The following is a 21,888-nucleotide window of genomic DNA, read 5'->3' on the forward strand; positions in this document are numbered from 1 at the left end:
TAAGGATAATCATTACGGCTTTTAATAGGTTCTTTGCATTTGCTGTCTGACTTGCTCTGTCGTTGTTGTGTAGGCTAAAATATGTTTCTGTAAGATGAATATAAGCCTTGGATTGTGTCTTGTTTGAGACAGAACAAAGCAGCGCATCAGTGATGCATATTTCTGTCCGTGGGAAGTAACCAGACTTGCTCTACTGTTTACCATGTGATGTCTTGCCATTTGAAAGCGATTGTTTGAAACTTATTATTATCCCAAGTTGTAATCTTGAGTGGTTTTTCCACTAAGGCAAACTTCAGCCGCTCAAAAACCACAGCACAATCCATGTCTATGCTTTGTTAGAAAACAAACAAAAGGGCCTTGGAATTCAGTGGGAATTTTATTTTTCAAGATTCTATACAATGGAAAAGACACACAGACACAAAAAACTCATTGAGAATCAGGCATTCCATTCGTGACTCATGCAACCAATTAAATAACTTATCTCTTCCTTCAGTGCTGCCTAAACAGAGGTCCATGCATTAGATTTAATTTCAATCGCAACAAGACTAAAGATATGGGACATACGTTTAAGTAAACACACAAATGGCATATCAATTGATCTTTTTAAAATCTTATTGACGGTTATCGCTCGATATTTTATTATTATTACTATTAATAATTCATCATAAAGCTCTCTTCAGGAACCAATGTTGACACTAACCTGTCTAAGCGTGTCATGTCATGTCAAATCGAGTGATTATTTATTTAGGGTGCACAATCACACACAAGGTATCAAAGAATACTTTGCTGTAAATTAGATTTGTCATACAATCTCTGCAATTCGGCTATCATATAAAATGCCGCCCGCCTTTCCATGTTGTGTAAAACTAATATTTCTAACCCCATGTGAAGGCAGCCGTACTGCTACGTCACGTTGGAAGGGACCAATCGGATTAAACTGAGTTAAAAGACGCAGGCTCATTCCAAGGAGGAGCGGGGGTTTCTACCTTCCTTTTTAAAATAAATCCGGACGCATTCTAACATAAAACAGTGTATTTTCTCTATACCATAAGTTGTGTATTAGTACTGTTGTTTAGCATGATTTACAGTTAAATGGTTAAGATTGCGATGTTTTGGTAACGTGTTGTTATTTATAGACTTGCCCGCCCCCCCCTCCTTGTCGTGGTTATGGTTTCGACCGATCCCTCTCTGTCAGTTTCAAGTCGCGCCTTCTCCTCCGCCGTGTGGCTCCTCGCTCCGGCCTCAACGAGAATTACCCCACTTAGATAACGCACCGCTACTGTGGATTTTACGGACATATCTGGATCCAAACAAAGACATGGATTGATTCCCGCCACGTGCGAGTAAATCACAGACACGCTGCATTCAGAGGTAAGAAGAGATGTTCCTCCCGACCGCCTGACAAACACGGAGCCTTTTGTAACGTAACCCGGGGATCCGCGGGCTGCACCTCAGCGTGTTTGGGAATGTCACGGTCGGCTGGTTTTAATAGAGCAACTACAGTCCGGTGCACATGGGAAGGGATAGCCTGTGGAATGTGTTGAATGGTGGCAATATTTACCCCAGTCAGTCAGTCAGTCAGTCAGTCAGTCATATTGAATTATATCCTCATCTTGGACACAGTTATGTATTTGAAAAGCCTTTTCCCCCTGGAAGCTTGTCTTTATATTATTGACAAATAATCAGATGCGTATTATTGAAAGGACAGGAGCAGATACAGTTTCTAATTCAGATATGCCCAACTCAAATAATTCTAGATTTATGAAGATTACTTTTGAAAACATGTTCTTTATTGCACAGTGATAACTAAACTGAAAAAACAACCAAACATGTAAATGATATGTCCTTGACTTGACTCTTAGGGAAGAAAACATTGGTATGGTAGTGTTTACTCTTAGTAAGGAACATTTCTTCAACCCCATACATCACCTTTACCATCATATTTTAAACACATATGTTGCATAATACTATAGAACAACATAAGTTGCTTCAAGGTTGTATTAACAACCCTTCAAGTACAATAGATGTCTGTATCTATTGGAGGCAATGTAGAAAAGGTTCCAGATTAAGCCAAACCGTGTCAGTTTTGTACTGTCTTCTCTCTCAGGTGTGTTCATTGAAGAGCAGAAACTGGATATTTTTTTAATTTAGCAGCTTGTTTTCATACTGTTATCTAAGCCTCAAGCTGAATCATGCATAATGTTCAAGGCAAGGAACTAGACAAGCTGTGATGATGTTGCTGCTTTAAGAGTGCGAGAGATGATGTTTTGATGCACCTGATTCGTGCCCAGAGGTATCTCATATTGTTCTCCAAACATTTGGCATCATCTCATGTGAAGTCACTTAAATTCTCTTTTCTGATTCATGCTTTTATTTGATGCATCTGTTTTTGGTCTTGTTGAGTGACGACACACTGACTTCAACACCAGCAACAGATATTATACCAGCTGACCTAGATTGGACCGTACATCAACCCTTATGAACAAGAGAGAGTCTGTGGCTTAGTGGAGCGCTAAGGTCCTGACCTGACAGGACAGAGACTCTTATCTTGTCTCAGCTGAGTGATGGAGCATTTGTTCTATTGATCTGTGATATTGACCTTCGTTGCATTTCATCCACCTCCTTTTTTTGGCCGGAGCAGCTTCAATGCAAGACTTTGGCCATCTTCTCTTAGGTCACAGGGTGTTGCAGTTCAGCAAGATGTTAATTGGGATGTGCTACCTTTTGTTAATCCGCATGCAAGTGTTTTCATAACTCACCGTTTCCTCCTTAAGAGATCAGGATGTGGCGCGGAGAAGGAGGAGGATGTTTGTTTGTTGGCTGACTCAGCACAAGGAAGAACTGGAGAAGGCTGTGGTCTAGTTGTTAACTTGGATGTAAACGTTTTGTGTCAATCAGATCTGCAGTTTTGTGGACTTGTTTAGACTTTCATTGAATCCTTTCAACTTTGTGAAATATTTAAAAATTACATTACCTAGGTATTAAATGTTGATATCCTTCAAAACCAATGAAATGCATACAAGAGGAAAACCTTTCACGTCTCCTGTCGCTATATGAAATGAATATGATATTCAAAATGTGATGGTCACACATAATATAGCATTGGTTTGGGTGATATGACAAGACTGTATATCCTGAGATCATAGAAATGTGTCTACCATCAGAGATCTTTCCATACTGTTTGTAATGAAGCAACTGTGAGCAATGTTGCAAATCAATAAGAAGGACTGCTTTATGAAACTGTTGGTTTTAAAGGATTTTTATGTCAATTTTTATGTAACCAAGCATCTTCATTTTTTATTCATTGATATTGTGGTGATGAATTAGATTTACTAACTGTCACAGCCTATTTATTTTGTCCGAGGTTTTTTCCTCTAGAAAAACAGACATAGATGCATTTCTTCATGCTGCAATTCATTCATAATGAAGAGTCAGGTCTCCTTCTTTATTAGTCTATGTTCAGTGAAGACCAACACATCCCTGCTATGTCTCACTTTTATCTTGTTTGGAGACAGAACATCATTAAAAAGCAGTCACTAGTTTGACTTTAGAGCATGATTTTTCAAAACCATCAATGCTATCTGCTGCATCTGTGGAAGGCGGTGTGGAAATGTGGAGGTAAAAGTGAAGCTGGGTCACCCTGACCCCTCGCTGACTGTCTCTCAGAGGGAGAGAGTGAGTTCCTGTCTAGCTCTGACCCCCCACGACCCTACAAAGTACCACAGGTTTGGAAACACTGCTAGATGAAAGGACAGAAGGAAGGAAGTCCTCCGAAGGCAGCTCCTGCTGTGCCATGAGCTGCTGGATGTACCCAAACTGTCAGGTTTAGCCCAGAGGTCTGTTGCTATGGTTGACTCATCAGAAGCCTGCTGCTGTCGAGCCAACGTGCATATTGTAGTCTGCAGCCAGTGAGTCCTTAAAAGGAGTCTGTAACTGGATGATAATGCCACGTTGTTAACTGTTTCAGGTCTGTGTTCTGCAGCAAGCACTTACTGGAAGGAAATCAGCATGTAGAAGGACAATTTCCATGTCGTCGTCCCCCCTTCAACTGAATGAGGTCATGTGACAATTAGCGTATTGCTGAGTGTTGAGTCGGACAGACATTTTAAAACCAAATGCCCTGGTAGAAGCCATTAGGATACCATTAAGGTTAGTAGGTTACAGTTTTCAGGAGAAAGCCTCTGTCAGGATATAAATCCATCACACTTTCTAAAGACAGGTGATTGATGAATTGGTTTCCATCACCGTTTCCCTTCCTTCCTTCTACAGAACATTTCTAAACTTTGCTTTATGCAGATTAGATTGGGAGGATTTACAGCAAAGCCACTGGTTGATTTTTTTTTTTTTTGTGTATGACTTACAAGTCCCCAGTCCATTTGCTTTGGCGATTTTCCCACAACTCCAGATTAAAGACTTACTTTCTTCTTGTACCTTGCAGGTCAGACGTAGGCCACTGTAACAGACGCATGCCTCAGGCCAGTGAGACTGTGTACGTTACGCTAGTCTGCTGACCTTATAGAAGAGCCACTCAATCTAACTTTCCCCTCTGTGTGTGTGATAAATGGAGCTGATTGAAGGACTAATTGTATTCAAAAAGCAGGTATACAGAGGACTTGCATAAAGTTATCGCAGTTGTTCTAGTCTGGCTGTAAAACTGTGTTGTAGAAAAACACAGCTCCTACTAAAGGTGACTCATTAATTGCATCCTGTACGTGATATCTGTCATGTCGCACATCATTCCAATTGAAAGCTCCAGTGAACAAATGATTGCAGGCCAATGGTCTTGTTAAATGGAACTTAAATAGCCCTTCAATATCCCTCGACTCTACAGATGTTTTCAGTCCTTTTTATTTTAGCTCTAAACCATGTTGAGATCTGAACGCATAACTAAATAACATAACTGTGCTTTTTTCCCTCTGGTCCTTATTCTAACGTTTATCACATCAAACCCATGTCCGACTAAACATGTTGTAAGCATATCTAGGTCTAAACCTTTTGTTACTTAAAAATACAACCCTTTTACTCCATACATCAGCTTAAAAGTAATATCTAAACATAATGATTAGTCCTTGCAAGCAGGGAGCCACTGACAAAGACTTGCTTATTCAAATATAACCATTGGTCACGTGACTTTGTCATATTTGTATTGGCTTTCTTTGTGTTTGCTGACTGCTGACAATCATGCCTGGTGTCTGCTGAATAGCTTTTTGTTTCTTCGGCCCTCTGCACTTAAGCTTGATGTCAACATTATATTCTTCTGAGAAGTTTGTTTAATATTAAACTGTATATTTAACTGGTGGTGGTTTTCGCTTGTTTCAAAGTGTCAGTCTGAACTATTCGAATATCTGGTTGCCTATTTTAAGTTGCCGTCAATATGTCAATAATGCGACAAAACCATGGTTCAAATTAGTGGGATATATATATATCCTATAAACAGCCCAGTAAAGCAAATGGGAGTGTTTTTTCACATTCGAATATTATGAATATTATCACAACAGACAGCTCTGCTACCTTTGTCGGTATTTTAGGAGTTAGTGGAGACCATTAACCACCACCACTTTTGAAGTCTGAACTCTGGGTCCCGCATGATGAGTAATAGGGCTGTCCTTGACCAAATTATTTCTTAGTCCACTAGAACTCATACAATTTTATCGACATATAGATAAGTCGATTTAATCAAATGATTTGAGTTTCTCCTCAATGAATCAAACAAAAACAGCACTTTGAATATTGTGTTTATCAGATATGTGGTCATAAATTTCTTGGAATAAGTCATTCAATGTGAAAAAAGCATTTAAAAAATGACTCATTGGCTAAAGAAATCGTAGTTGACGGAGACCAAACCAACCGATTAGTTGACTACTAAGTAAGAGGGGGCAGCCCCAATAAATAAACCATGTCTCTTTACTCCAGTAGACAACAGAGAGCACTAACCCCACAGGTGTTACCAAGCATCAGGCTCGTGTAGCCTGATTAATTTACTGTATCTAGTCAGATCTTATTCTGACACAAAGTTATATTCTGAAACCTACTTAACAGCTTGTCCTTCTCAGCTATCAGGCTTCAGGAAGCATCTAACAGCTGCTCAGCCTATAGCCCTGAACCTTCCTCTTATGTCAGAGCCTTTCACTCCAGTAAACCGTCCACCCCTCCAGAGACCACATCATATTTCACGTTCACTCTCTCTGTGTGTGGAGGAGCCCCGGGGCCTTGTTATCTGCCTATCTGGACAAGAGATGAATTCTTCTCTGGCAGGCCTGATGGAGAAACAAGCCCTCTAAACGTTCTTTGCCAAAAGAAAGTAAACAAACCTATACAGGCCTAGTCTCTCTTTGTCTTCTTTTTCACCAAAGTGGGGCTGGATATCTGTCTGTGGGTTGCCAGCATCGACCAAAGCTTCTCCTTTACCCCCATGACTGAAACACCCTGTGGGTCTGAGTCTTATCACTGTAATATTAGTATGGGTGGTAACTGGAGGGCTTGGGTTTGTGCCCCCATGAGGCCATACCTGCTTAATTATACAGAAAGATGCTTAGCTTACACCTGTCTCGTACAGCAGCAGTCTGACCTACAAACACAACGAGAGCTTGGTTAATGTAGTATTTAAAGGAATAGTTCAATATTTTGGGAAATCCGCTTATACCCAAAGCCCAGTTATCGGCATCAGTATCAGGACTGAAAAAGTCAAAACAGTGCATCCCTACTGGAGACAGGGGTAAGAACAGCTAGCATGGCTCTGTCCAAACTTAACAAGATATACCTCTAGAGCTCATTTATCTACTAATTTTATCGTATTGTGTTTGTGTAACCTGTACATAACCAGAAATGGTTTCTTGCCAAACTACATTTCATCTGCCTGGTGTGTGCCTATTATTATTTCTGTGCAACGTCTCAGATGGGGAGGTTGCCAGATATGTTCTGTGAACACAGGTGTTAGTCTTGGCCTTTTTACAGGAACAATTGTGCCAAACCCAATGGCTGAATGTCTGTCTTCATAATGCAGGGTTCCCCCTTAAATCACATGTAGTCATGTTTGCATTTGTGTTAAACTATTCCTTCAAAATATCAATACTTAAACTTACAATTTTGGTAGATCTCTGCTCATGCTTGACCTAATTTAAGATTGTTGCTACAGTATCCATAAAGTGGCTTTGAATGGGTAAACAAGACCTACAAAGTGACACAAAATGGTATTTAATGATACACATGATGCTGTTATGGCCAAAAATGGGCAAAATGTAGGCAAGGTAGGCTTACACTTCTCTTTGCAGATTAAAAGTAAGAAAATATAAAATTAGGCCTGGCATTAGAAAAAGAAAAAGAAATTAGCCCTGATTTCATCAATTAACCTCAACTTTGTTCTCCTCTTGGTTCTAATACTACAAAAAGGATTTCCTGCGGGGCATTTATTTAAGCTTAAATAGACTTGTGTAACTTCTCACATTAAAATGAATTAACTGGCTCTGCCTCCATGGTGAATCTACTCCACCTACTTTCTTGTTAATCCATCCCCCTCCCTTATTCTGTTTATTTATTGAAACATGATTTATAGCCAAGCACTCGTCATCTAGTGTTTACACCTGATTTGCTTCTAGTAATATGTGAGTCAGGGATTAAAGTGTAAAGGAATCTGTTTTCATGCTCTCTTCTGTACAACTGTCAGCATCATGCTTCATGGCTCTGTGTGGGTGTTCAGTTACCTTCCTACTGGATCAGCCTGCAGGTCTGCACAGTTTTGCACAGGAAGGCCGACTTTCCTCTGGGTCCTGGGTGTGCTGAACTATTTAGTGGCACCGGCATGATTGGGTTTCTGCGTTTGATGTGCATACGTGTGCAATTTACACTTTATTTTGCTCCTTCACTTTGGGACACATTTAGAGGTTTTCTTGGTGGGTATGACTTATAGAGTCATACCCAGTTTTTTTTTCTCCCTGTCAAAATACATACTATATACTCTTTATGGCATTGCTTAGCTATGCAACTAAACAGTGAAGCTAAGAGTTGATTGCAGCTGTAATGTAACAGTGAGGTGAGTAAGCACTCTCGCGCTAAACCTCATTCCAACGAGGATAGCTGATATTTGTATACCAGCTCTCCACAGTCCTCAGTTTACAGTCGACCTATTAGGTATCCTGATCTTCACTCTAGTAGTTGCTTCAGTGAGAATATACCCTCATTCTTAACTGCAACTGGAGCCTTAAGGGTTACTAGGTCCCTGCAGCTGCTTTACTGCACTCTGACAGGCTGTCACAAGTCCAAAACTGAGGACGCTTGAGTCCCTTAGAAAGGCCAAGGCTTCTGCAGGTCTAGATAGGGGGGGTCGTTAGAGAGTCATTGTTGATGAAGAGAACAATGCAGGTAGGTCAGTCTGCCGCCTCTTCCATTTTAGCAATCCCTCCACATCATCTTGTTTACCATCTGAAGTGCTCACAGCCGCACCCACGCATTGAGATTAGAGAAATCACGTGTGGATATGACGGGATTATGATTTGTGTTTGCTGTGTGTCACTGTTGCATGTCCCATCAAGGCTCTGAATGGCAGCCTCTGGTCTTGCCAGATGATATTGATCATTAACTTATTTCAAATGAGGCACTGATTTTGGTAAACCTCGAAAGAATGAATCTCAGAACGTTGGACAATGAAGGTCCAGGTCCACATTGTAGACTATTCCTGGGACGTTGTGAAGAAGTTTCTTGATTCTAAGATGCATCAGAAGAGAGCTGGCATTCGAACACTCGGCATTCTTCTCACTTCTTGCCCTCGCTTCCAATATTGGCTGCTCTGCCTCAACAATATTTGGCTGCAAAAACGTGCAAAACGTGCAGAAATTAAACCCTGGTGTTGCTCTGTTGGGAGATGCAATGACGTAAACCTAGTAAGAATAGCTTTGCTAGCCACTAGGCTTAGTCATGAAATGCCTTGGGGCATTGGGATTGTGCCATCTTTGAGCTGCTATGTGAAAATCTTATTTTTGTAGATTACAGCACACTTTAAGGATTCATATTAAGATTTTGTATTGTTTATGCACTGAGTTGGATCACAATCCCAATCGAAAATATTTTCTGAGGCCAGTGAAGATCCACATCTCCAGTTTTTATGATGTGATTTTCTTGCTCTTACACTGCTTATTTGGATTAATGTTTAACATCAGAATATTGCAGCTTTTTCGTTGTCTACATGTTGTCAACAGGTACGTGTGTGTAAATCCAGCACCTGTAAATACATTTTTAAAACTAAAAAAAACCCTGTTGCTTTTCATTCATGATATTTCTTCCCTGACAATTTCTGACAAAACTCCCCTATATAAAAACTATTCATAGTATTTTTAGTACAATTTCACCCTCTCAGTTAAGTGAACCCTGAAAAATAAACACAGAATGTCAGTAGCGGGGAAATACGTTCATTTTTCAAATCTTTCTTAGTTTCCAGCCGCCTGTCGTTACATCGAGCCGCCATCTACACATACTGAGCTGAGCCTCTTGGAAGTTTAACTATTAGCTTTGTAATTAATACAGGGATGAAAGGAGAGCTGCAGATTTGTACTGTAGTTTCCCATGGTCTGCCAGAATAAGAAACATACCATTGGTAAGCCCTTTGTGTATTAAATGTGTGATCTAGTTATGAGGCCTTTCGAAGGTTAGTTTTTATTTCTTGGCCCGGCTGTTTATATTCCTGTCCATCATCCTTCAAGTCTGAACACACACGGAGACAAAGGAATGAATTTGAGATGTTTGGTTTGTCAGGGGAAAAAAAAAAAATTCAGTCTCTGATTGACTTGTTAGATATCGTTAAATGTACTAAAGGCCAAATTTGTATCCAGCTTTTGACTCCGTTGATCTTAATCTTTTAAAACATTCTCCTGAAGTTAAACAGGGCCTGTATCCAGTCATAGGAATACTTTCCTTCTCTCCATTCCACAACGGTCATGACTAAGCCTTGGAGACTAGTCTGTGTTGACTGTGTTTGCCTACGGGGCTCAGATAACACTTCCTAGTTCACAGGGAAAGATTGATCTGAGTATATGAGTAACCAACATACATGCCTCCATCCCACTACACACTCTGGTGTGAAATATGCAAATCAAGAACAGATAACCAAATGTTAAAATAAGGATTTTTACGAGCCATCCTCTTAATAGCGGTGCTTTCCTGTGTTTTTGCATTTCTCCCCTCCAGCCCCTTTCTTGTGGTTCACTATGTTTATGGCTGCATAGCTGCGGTGCCTGCTCCACTCTTCTTATGGAAGTTGGGAGAAGTGGCATTCAAAATTGGGATTGTAGAGGTTACCCAAATCAAATAGCTGCGGCAAGTTCTGGCAGGCAGCTCTAATCGACTGTGTTTGACACCCATAAGCAAGCACTGGCTCAGACTCTGGAGCTGTTACTAATGGGAATTTCATAAGTAAGTAAATATCCCTCAGACAGAGATTTGATGTTAATTTTTTTTTATTGGCTGTGCTATTTTGAGCTTTGAAAGCAATCAATTTAAAATCCCCTGTCATGGTAGGATTGGGTGTAATGTCGGGTACAGAAACTTATTGGTGCTCAGAGTCAGTTAAGCCCTCGCTCTCCTTTTTTGCGCAGAGTTGCGGGTTGTTGTGCGGCACATCTGTGCAGACTGGGTACATGCAGAGATCCTCTGGGTCTGAAAAGTGAAGCCAAGTGCTTTAAATGTGCATTCTCTCTACTGGCCATCAGGGGGCGACTCCTCTGACTGCAAAAATAAGTCTGATTGTATGACCCTACTTCTCACTTGATTTATTACCTTAGTAAACATTGTAAGCTTGAGATTTTGGTCTCAATTGCTTGTTTCTAGCTGTCTTGAATACAGCATGATGTTAATTTTGTAAATGATGGTCCCATTTTGAGTTAGATACACAATAAGGCAGGGTATGCTTAAAGGAGTGGCTACCTTGTAATTGACAGGTAGCTTTAACAGCTTTGTGTTTTTGTTTTATAAGCTTGAACTCTTTCACAGCTTCACATTTATTTAAAAAAGAAAAAATCTGCAAAAAGTGTTTGGTCGTTTTTTTCACCCTCTTGTGTCACTTGTAGGTGCCGGCCAAAATCTAAGATGGCGGAGGACAAAATGCCGAACTAGAGGCTTCAAAATTGTAAAGTCCACAAACCAATGGGTGATTTCATAGTGACTACGTCCACTTATTAAATACAGTTTAGGACTGGGACCAGTGTTAGTATTCGAGTACGACCTCTGACCTGCTATCACTTTAATCTTTTAAATGACATAATTCAAGACAGTCATGGCTTCTAAGCTGTTCTATTTCAGTTTAACTCTAGACACGGGAGGTAAAAAAAGTTTTCTCTACATTACATTACATTACAGTCATTTAGCAGACGCTTTTATCCAAAGCGACTTACAATCAGTAGTATATTACATATCATTCACCCATTCACACACTGATGACAGGCTACCATGCAAGGTGCCACCATCAGACTCTAACTAACATTCATGCAACATCCAGTCCACACCGATGGCAAGCCTTCGGGAGCAACTTGGGGTTAAGTATCTTGCCCAAGGACACATCGACTGCTGAAGCCGGGTATCGAACCACCGATCCTCTGATTGGAGAACTACCTTGCTCTCCACTACGCCACAGCCGCTCTACCTACCTAGTATTAAGCACTGCACACTAGAGCACTTACTTTCCAGAATCACTATATTTTCCCAAACACCCGGAAGGTTTTGAGGGGTGGTACTTTTCTTGGTCGATGAAATGGGCATCAAAGACTTGCACTGCATTTTTAATTTGCCTTAACTGGATAAAGAAGAGTGAAGCACACAGTCAGTAGTTTATCAGGAAAGAGAGAAGACGAGGCCGGCACAGACAGAGGATGCACACGTTGTCCTTTGAGGCCCACAACATCAGGCGTGATGAATTTGACCTCGAACATGATGTTTTTTCAGTGCACGGAGTATTAATGTGTCAGTCTGTGTAGCGATTAAGGAACAACAACATGGAATTCATCTGTTTATCGACTCAGTGGCTGATCCGTTGCTGGAGTCGGTGAAAATCTGCATCCGTTGTGGGAGCTAGAAATAACAGAATAGCCAGATGATTTGGATACGGCCTCCACCAGAAGCACGTTGAGTCTCAGTCAACAAATGTTTATGTGCTCTTTGAGCTCTGATGGGAACAGACAGACAACTGTCTGTTCTCCTGTAGGCTGAACCTGTGTATATGAATAACAGGACTAAGCTCAGTGGTTTGCATAGAGGCATAATGAATATATTTGGACAATAACAGATATCAAAGGAACATAACACAGCTATTCATTCACCTTGTTGATTTAAGCTTCATGTGTATAATCTTTCTGTTGACACGCAGTGATGGTGTTTGGAGTGAAGATCCATTATTACTGTCATTTTAGGTAATTATATTTCAACTAGTTTTTGATCTTTAGACAAACACACTTCCTACACTGGTGTTTAAAGACTTGAATATGGATAATTCCTCTCTGACTTGGCTTGCAGCGTTTGACTTGGGGCTCTGAATTCCCTTCTATTGTTTACAGCGGCGGTTTACAGGCAGACACAATAATGATGACATCCCTTACAAAGCTTCAGTCCTTTTGAAATATGAATAAAAGAATACACCTGAACACATTAAAGTCTGATGCTTTGAAGTACGTGGGAAATCATCCCAATTTTATCAATGAACTTGTTTTTTTGCATCCTGCTTGCAGCTTAGTTGTTATGCACTGCTGTGTACACACACACACACACACACACACACACACACACACACACACACACACACACACACACACACACACACACACACACACACACACACACACACACACACACACACACACACTCTCAAACTCCTTCAATGAGGAAATTGTAGTTGGAGGCATCACTGTGTGACTACAGTACCAAATCAATGTGGGATTATGGGATTACTGTTTAGGGTTCAGACTTTATACATAATAATTACATACTAATTACTAATAATTACAAACAACATAATAATTGATTTACTCACATATTCATAACATTTGAATGTTTGTGTTTTGGGGTGTTAATATTTCAGAATAGACATATTTGCACATATAACAGACAGCCGTAGTGTTTAAAGTGAACTAGGAGGACAAAGAAGCATGTATGGTGAAAATGTTAAGAGTGATATATCACGTTTTTTTAAGATGTTAAGCTGTTTGACTACAATTTTTAAACTTCACTTATTACTTTTCCCACAAACTTTTAATCTCCTCAGACATAAAAAAAAAATAATAAAAAAAAATATATAAAACGACAATAGTAATATTAACAACAATAATACAAATAATGACATCGAACATGTTTGGAGAAATGGGCTTGCTTTATTGTTAACACTCAATAACCAGACATCTAGTACAAAAGCGTGCATATATATCTTGGAAAGAAAGCTGAGAGCGTTTTTCCTAAAACAGAGAGCTTTTCTTTTAAAAATTAGCCCCGCATTTCTCTGTGGTTTCAGTTACATGATGACGGTTGTGAACTTGTTGTTACCCTCAGAGCCTGCAGGCAGCACATGAATAGACCACACCTGCTGCTGCATTTCTCTGTCATTAGCATAATAGTCAAACCATAAGGTAGCCAACGCCATCCCCAGGGACTTATCATAGTGAGTACAAATGGGATGTGGAGGTGATGATTAACTGTTGGGAATAAAGACAAACCGGCAGCTGTCTTAAGGCAAACAGGAAGACATAAACAGAGAGAGAAAACGGAATGATCCAGCTATTATTACAGGGTTTTAGACCTGGTAAATAAGGCGTGGTCTGCTACAAGTTTGATGGACTAAATGTTCAGCTTGTACATCCATTATTGAGAGACATCCACTGCTCAGGGAGAATGATCTCATTGCATCCTGCTCTCTCTCCTGCTCTCTGCCAAGTCTCCTGTTGGATGACATGTTGGTATATTACTTTAATTGCCAGGGTGTCGACTCAATCTATCAGTCATTAGTGAGCTGGAGACTGACTGAGGACAAAATTCTATTTCAGGGCACACACTGACTCAGACACAAGCTTACAGTCAGCCCAGTCATCCCAGTTATTTAGTGCCGCTATGGCGGTTAAGCACTTTACTTAACTTGTTTACCTCAAAGCTTCTGTGTTGTATTTTTTTACTGACCATGTCTGCAAAAAGAGAGCACCACACCAAACGCGTCTGATTGTCCTTGGTTTTCTGTTTTCTGTCATATTGACAGAGAAATTACATGTGTTTGAACAACATATCATTTTCAATTCTCTCAGTCTGTGGCTTAAAGTCTGGAATTAAAGTAAAATCAGATGCAGGCAAATTAAACAAAAAATGAATAATGTGGCATCCCAGATTTCTTTTTCCGACAGTAAACAAACTTGGAAAAAACCACAACGCAAAACAGCCACTATAAGTTTTAAATAATATCAATTAACAAACTTATTTATCCAGGCTTTGAAATCAATTTGTTGTTTATTGTGCGATTGGTAGTAACAGCATTCACTATGCGTTAAAGCAGTGCTGTCAACATGTAGCCTAGTGGCCTAATCTCTGGCTCTATTTTTAGAATCGAGGATGATGTAATACTCTGAGTAAAAAGCAGAGGCATGCTGTGTGTGTGCGTGCGCACATTCCTGGCGTTGGGGGGGATGCTGTGTGTGTAAAGCTCTGCATGCATGAGTGTAAATTCTTGTGTGAATCCTACGTATGTGAGAAATCCTGCAGCTCATCCTGATGTCAGGAGATTTTGAGAGTGTGCTGAGCCAAAGCGGCTTTGATTTTTCTTCTTTCTATTATCTACTTGGTTTTGTTGGAATTCTAGTATTGTAGAAAAACACAGGACGTCATTTCTAATTTCATAACCCCCCCTTACTTGATACTTTTAATGTCACGTTGCTACTGGCCAGCAATGTCAACATGCTAATCCGTATGGGTCTCTGCAGGAGGCTGCTATTATTTCAATCATAGGCCAGGTTTATTGTTGGTATTAAGCTGGGTCAGGGTGTAGCATGTTACAGCGGACCTACCTGAGCTGCACTATCTAATGTCGTCACACACAAACACTGTCACAGCATGTCGGCCAGCAGTTGCCTTTCCTTCAAAGAGCTGTTAGATGTTTACTGTTAGCTTTCTCAGGTGTGTGTCATAAAGGTTGTAGACAGTATTCACTCATTTCCCCTGCTTGGCTTTTGATGCACTGCCATAAACTGTGTGTCCTTGCAGTAAAATGAAAGCCCACAGAGGGAATCACTTTGGTCCCCTGCTATGAATGTGGAGAGAATTATAGCAAGAGACTGACTCACAAAAAAGATGTAATTTCACCATGAAGTGAATTATTGCCCCTCTGAGACTGTCTTCCCAGGTTCCTGTTCTGTTTGATGTGTCTTCTTTTTCAACTATGGCTTCATGAGGCTTTGCGTTTGAGATGCTTCTACTCTGCCTCCCAAAACAGTCACAATGCTGATGAATTGCGATCTCTCTTTTTTTTCTGTCAGCAAGTTTAAAACCATCAGCGGAGTCGTAGAGCGGAGTATAAGAAATCAGCGGAGGTGTTTCAGATTTGTTTTGCTTTTTGTGGTTGATAAGATTCAGATTTACATTGCTACTGCGACACTAATACAGTGGCCTATTTTTGTGTCGAAAATAACCCTGAAACTGTCTTTCATCTCCGTTTGTATGCAGCGTTTTATCATCGGCCCCCCCAGCACTCTCTGCACACTAAAGAAACTGCAAGCCTGACTGAATCTCAGTCGGAACTGCAATCAACCGCAGCATCTCAAGTCCTTGTGGAGATGAACAGAAACAGGCTTAAGATAGCCGATAGCTGTTTGAGTGACGGTTATGTATTTGCCCTGCCTATATTCACCCAGTCATTATTATTGACTAGCGAATTAAGGGCCATAGATTCAGTCATTTGTAATAAACATTGGCTGTTTCCATGACACCAAATCAAACCCTATTATGTTTAGTGATCAGTGTTGATGCAGTCTGATCCTGACGGCAAACAGAGTGCCCAGTGTTAGACAGTATTTTGCATATAGGTTTTAAAATGATCCTACGCACACACACACAACCACAGACCACAACCGCTACAGGTGCAGATGGACCTCACAGCCTGTTTCATAGAGGAAATGATGTAGTAGGTAATCTAAATGCTTGTGTTGGAGGAGGCCCGTTCCATTTGTGCTGGCACTGCACCCTTCAGCCGCAATTCTGGCTGACTGAGGCAGAGCCAAACCAAGAGCCTGCTGTTTTCACGGCAGTGAGGAGTTGGCAGTGTGTGAAAGGGAGGCCAGCTGACCTCTGTACCTGCCTCGCTTTTCATGTGTTTCCACTGGAACTGGGACTACATTGGTCTACATGAACCAGCTCAACATCCTGGACAGTGAAGGACAAAGCTGTGTACATGCTCATGTGTGTTCCTCTGGATTTCAGTAACTTGAGTCCTGTCTTCACCTGATTGGTGACTCAAAACATGAATTTTGAACCTCTCCATTAATGATCTGTTAAATATGTCTTGACTCTGACTTAGCGGATACATTTTTTTCCTCACACACATAATGTATAGCCTTGAAGGAATCGTTTGACTTTTTCTGCAAATAGACACATTTCCTTTCATGCAAATAGTATCGCTCTTATGTCTGTACTGTAAACATAAAGCTAGAGCTAGCAGCCAGTTAGCTTAGCTTAGTTTAATTTAAAGACTGGAAACGGGGAAACAGCTAGCCTGGCTTTCTCTAAAGGTAATACAATCTGTGTACTAGGAGCTCACAAAGCTCATAAATTAACATGTTATATCTTGTTTGAGTAGTCCGTACAAAAACTGAGATAATAACATGTTTATTATCGAGCTCAAGGGGTGCTGATAGGCAGATTACTTGTTTTTAGTCTTTAAGGTAGTCTAAACTGACAGTCTGGGTATTACGATATAAGAATCTAAACCAAAATGTCGAACTATACATTTCATATATTGTCTTGTTTCCTACTTGACACTAATTCTTGTGATATGTTGAATGGCAGAGAGTTATGTTTCCTATTTGCTGAGCCATTCTGAACCTCTAACAAGTAAAGCGAGTTTCTGCACCGTTGCCCTGGGGAGCTTAAGCAAACCAGAGATACTACTTGGCTGACCAAGCTAGGTTCTTTTTCGGGTGAAAATGCACACATAACAATGCAACACATAAAGTTGCAGTGCTGCAAGTCATAGCAGTTAAAAAAAACTGCAAAAGTCTCACAGGCAGCTTTATGGCTTCTTGAAACATCGTTCTGTTGCCAAATAATTTTCTTGAATTACTAGGATTTTGTTTTTTTCATAGTGTTTTCTGGATGAACTGGCTATTTCTAGCATCTGGAGTCTGTCTGGAGTGATTTGTGCCACACAGGCATATCTGCACACTTGTACCCCGAGGCTTTCCTGTTTGGCTTTCTGTGAGTTCAGTGCAACTTCATGTGTCCGGCAGCCTCATTCCTAGACGGATAAGGGGTTGTTTGAGGTCATGTTGCTGCAGAAGAAAGGACCATAAATGATATGTACTTTATCCTCAATTGCTGCTTTAATTGCTTGTCCGACCAGTTGTCATACATGTGATTTCCTTGGGCGAATTTCATTAAGAAGGCGCCAAAAGTCGCAGGCAATCTCAACTGTTTCTGTTGGATAGGAAACAGAAACTATTGATATCAATAGAGCATTCGAAAGCTGTCATCTTGTAAGTTTGCCTTTCTGCATTATCTTCCATGATTCACTGAGTTTTATTTCTATCCCTCTTGCGGACAGAATGAAGATGCCTGAGGCCGGGAGTTAGAGCCCTCTACCAGAGAGAGCTTTACCAAGACTGGGGCTGGACCCAGAGACCCCTACCTGGGGGGCGAAGGACCCTCACAGCCCCGTGTGAGTCTGGACTATGGGGGATGGAGGCGCCTGTGCAACTGGAGGAGATGGGGTGAACAAGTCCCATGTCCTGTTCGACAGATTCGTCCAGGGGACCACATGTAAGGGGACGCTCAAGGCCTTCCAGGAGCTGTGTGACCACCTGGAACTTAAACCCTGCGAGTACAGGGTCTTCTATCACAAGCTCAAGTCCAGACTCAACTACTGGAAGGCCAAGGCGCTCTGGGCAAAGTTAGATAAGCGGGCATGCCAGAAGGAGTACAAGAAGGGCCGTGTCTGTGCCAACTCAAAGGTAAGCTTTGATCTTTACGGACTGTACGGTTCATTTAAGGGCGGCTTTGCTTCTAGGTGGCTTAAGTTCAGTGAGAGCTAAAATTTCATCCCCGATGTTAAGGAATCATGTAATGTGATGCTGGTATTTACCAGCAAGACCGGTGTGTGTGATGGCTTTATTTGAAAGTACTCTGCAGAGACACCTTTTCATTTAGTTGAGGAGACTATTAACTTCAGTTCAGTCTGGGGAATTTGATTCGTCACCTCTGGTTTCCAGTGTTTCCAACCCCAAAATAGAGGTTGAGGCTGATAAACCGGCTGTGTTATTTCTGTTGAAAAGAAGAATTGACTGCTAATGAAGTGAAAGACTAGTGCAGCTTTGAACTGTGGTTTACTGATAAAGTTTACTTAAGTCAACCAAATAATAGACTTAGCTTAGCTTAGCTTAGCCTATGTCAGCTCAACCTATGCTATTTTATCTTACCTTAGTTTATGTAATCTTAGCTTATGTTTTCTTATGTTGTCTTGTCATATCTTGGATAAGTAGAGCTAAAATGCGCTAACACAGCCAAGATAATTAGCTTTGTTAGCTATTTGAGCTTGACTTGTCTCTGAGGTAAGCTATGCTTATCAACTGTCGCTTATTTTGTTCATAGGCTTTTGTTACAATCAGTGTTACTAAGTGCACACTGCCTACAAAAGAGCGAGGGTTGGAAGTGCAACCCTCCCAAATGCAGTTAACAACTAAAAGCTAGTTAATTCTTTTTTTAAAAAGTGAGATTATAGTGCTAGCTTGGGGTGTCATGGTGCACTCTGAATAAATGGATTTTCAGCTTGTTACATCTGCCTCTCTCCATTTAGTGTCTGATAATTGGTGCTGGACCATGCGGCTTACGTACAGCTATCGAGCTGGGTTTCCTAGGGGCCAAAGTGGTGCTGCTGGAAAAGAGAGATGCCTTCTCTAGGAACAATGTGCTGCACCTCTGGCCCTTCACAATCCAGGACCTCAGGGGTCTCGGGGCCAAGAAGTTCTATGGAAAGTTCTGTGCCGGTGCTATCGATCATATCAGTGAGTGTACTCGACACGTCTTTGCTCCCCTGAGCTTCCACTGCTAATATACGCTTTATGACATATTTGCTTGTAGGGCAAGATTTGATGTGTTTGGAAGCAAAGATGCATTTGTGGGATTGAGGTTCATTTAAATTTCCTTTCCTTCTCTGTATTGTGTTGCAGGTATTCGTCAGCTTCAGTTGATTCTGCTCAAAGTGGCTCTCCTGCTGGGCATTGAGATCCATGTCAACGTTGAGTTCAAGGGTCTTATTGAGCCCCCAGAAGATCAAGAAACTGAAAGTAAGTGAGTCAAACTGCTGAAAGACGAGTGAAAAAAAATCTGTCTGTCAGAGGCATTATACTGGCTGCGATGATGCACTTTTTGTCAGATTACACTCGAATTTCCCCCATGGGGATCAATAAAGGAATATAATGATTACACATGCTGTGTGTTTTCTCAGGGATAGGCTGGAGGGCTGAGGTCCACCCCAGGACACACCCTGTCAACGAGCTGGAGTTTGATGTCATCATTGGAGCAGATGGAAGGAGAAACACGCTACCAGGCAAGTCCTTTATGTACTGACAGGGTGAAAGGAATCAGCAATGCTGTTTGTTTTCCTTGACTAAACAAGACAAAGCACAAACACCACTACTTTTTTTTCTCTAAGCGTACATGGACGTCAATCAGAATGATTATGATCTCACTTGTGCACAGCTGTGGTCGGGTTCCTGACCTCACTCCGTTCCTCACGTATGAATGAACCTTATTTGTGCACATCTGTGTATGAGTGTGTTTGTTTTTGTCTGGCTGCTACTTCCAAACAGTATTTCTGACGGCTTTCCGAGCAGAGCAGAATAGGAATTGTTGAATTGGCTGTCTGTTTCCTCTATGAGTGTTGGGGCCTTACACACACACACACAGCCACACCCCTGTGGAGTAGAGTACCATGACCCCTCTCTGTACTACTGACCGGCGGCATCAGTGAAGGGAAGCAGCAGGCTCCCTCTGGAATAACCATGAACTGCAATCACACAGAGAAAAACTGTTTACGTAGTCATGATACAGAACATCTGGTTTCACTTATAGTGTACAGTGTGCATTTGCAGGGTTTGATGTGACATACAAGCAAACTTGAGCACTTGAGTGTTTGAGATTACTCTCTGTTTTTGAATGTATGGCATCACAGTTCAGGTCTGTGCCCACTGATTCCTGACCTTGAGGTCTGCTTCCTCATCCTCTTGTAATTTCCTCCCACAGGGTTTCGGCGTAAGGAGTTCAGGGGCAAGCTCGCCATTGCCATCACCGCTAACTTCATCAACAGGCACACATCAGCGGAGGCAAAGGTTGAGGAGATCAGCGGGGTGGCCTTCATCTTCAACCAGAAGTTCTTTCAAGACCTCAGAGAAGCAACAGGTCTGTCACAGCTGTGTTCTACTGCATTGATTTAGGGACTTTATGTTGTTTTCTTCAGGCAACTCTAAGATGCAACCACTCAGGATACAGCATAAGAAATATTTTTTTTCAATTGTAAGATCTCAAACTAGTTCCTGGTATCAGTTTTTTGGTAAAATAAAAGTAAACAGGATAAAAAAAAAAATCTGTCCTTGGATCACAGTTCTGAATTTGTCAGCTCGTCATTCTGATGCCAAGTCTGCCACAGATTATTGCTGACACGACAATGTCCCCGGGGCCTTGGTTATGTGCTCTGAATCGGGTAATTGCTCCTCTAATGACGACATGACAGCCAGCATCGGCAATAAGGAAAACGATTGTGTTTGGCGTATAACAGTACGTCTCTCTCTTGGTTCCTTTTAGGTGTTGACCTGGAAAACATCGTCTACTACAAGGATGACACGCACTACTTTGTGATGACTGCCAAAAAACAGAGCCTGTTGGAGAAAGGGGTCATTCTGCGTGTGAGTGATCAAAGCCCAGATCGTGTGTGTGTGTGTGTGTGTGTGTGTGTGTGTGTGTGTGTGTGTGTGTGTGTGTGTGTGTGTGTGTGGTAGACATAAAGGCTATATGCACGCGCAGGCTGACAAAATCCAAAGTCTTTCCTCTCTTGCCTTTTTGTCTCTCTCGGTTCCATTCTTTCAGCCTTTTATTCTCTTTCTGTTTTTGCCCAGTATCGTCCCTAATGGTCTAACCAAGCCAACAGTGTTCAGGAACAAACTGCAGACTCAAGCACACTTACTGAGTGTTTGTGTCCTCACTTTACATGGTAGCTTCCTTTCCCTGGCCACTTTCCACAGGAAACAGGAAAGACCTTTTTATGTAATTTTTTTTTATGATCAAACATAACTGAAGGTGTGATACGTTTGTGTGATATGTTTGAGCGGTGGTTTTTAGATTCTAAATTGCCCAAAAAGTCTCTTGAATTAGCATTTTTGCAGTCTTAGTCACAGCCATTGTTTTTCTCCTGATAATTTTAGACGAGCGTGCAAGTCTGTGTGTTTTCATGGTGAGCTGATGACATTAATGAGGTTTTGGTGCACACTGAAGTCTGAGCCCTGAGTGGATTTAGAGTATGCAGGCATGTGTAAATGAAATGTCATAATTTTCTGGTGTAGTACCTCCTGGAAGTTCCCTTTTGATTCAAAGTCCAAGACAGATCCTTTTATAGCAATGAAATTGACTCTGGCCTGCCCCTTGGAAAGGGATAGAGGAAGGGTGGAAGGAATGGCTGAG

General features: G+C 41.2%; 1 protein-coding gene across 7 annotated transcripts in view; it reads left to right on the forward strand.

Annotated features, from left to right (window-relative positions):
* Positions 1 to 21,888, forward strand: part of mical3a (microtubule associated monooxygenase, calponin and LIM domain containing 3a) — an 85,729-nt gene that overhangs the window by 20,400 nt on the left and 43,441 nt on the right. For 6 of the 7 annotated variants that reach the window (XM_054619180.1, XM_054619174.1, XM_054619176.1 and 3 more), the window contains exons 1-7: positions 1,236 to 1,371; positions 17,762 to 18,167; positions 19,010 to 19,217; positions 19,383 to 19,499; positions 19,661 to 19,762; positions 20,458 to 20,613; positions 21,016 to 21,116. In XM_054619180.1, coding sequence (XP_054475155.1) covers positions 17,889 to 18,167; positions 19,010 to 19,217; positions 19,383 to 19,499; positions 19,661 to 19,762; positions 20,458 to 20,613; positions 21,016 to 21,116 — 963 coding nt within the window. In that variant the 5' untranslated portion in view covers positions 1,236 to 1,371; positions 17,762 to 17,888. Of the gene's footprint in view, positions 1 to 1,235; positions 1,372 to 17,761; positions 18,168 to 19,009; positions 19,218 to 19,382; positions 19,500 to 19,660; positions 19,763 to 20,457; positions 20,614 to 21,015; positions 21,117 to 21,888 lie in introns of those variants that run through there. The other variant, XM_054619175.1, reaches the window with a different exon arrangement.

Source organism: Anoplopoma fimbria, chromosome 19 (genome assembly GCF_027596085.1).
Source record: "Anoplopoma fimbria isolate UVic2021 breed Golden Eagle Sablefish chromosome 19, Afim_UVic_2022, whole genome shotgun sequence".
NCBI classification, from domain to species: Eukaryota; Metazoa; Chordata; class Actinopteri; order Perciformes; family Anoplopomatidae; genus Anoplopoma; species Anoplopoma fimbria.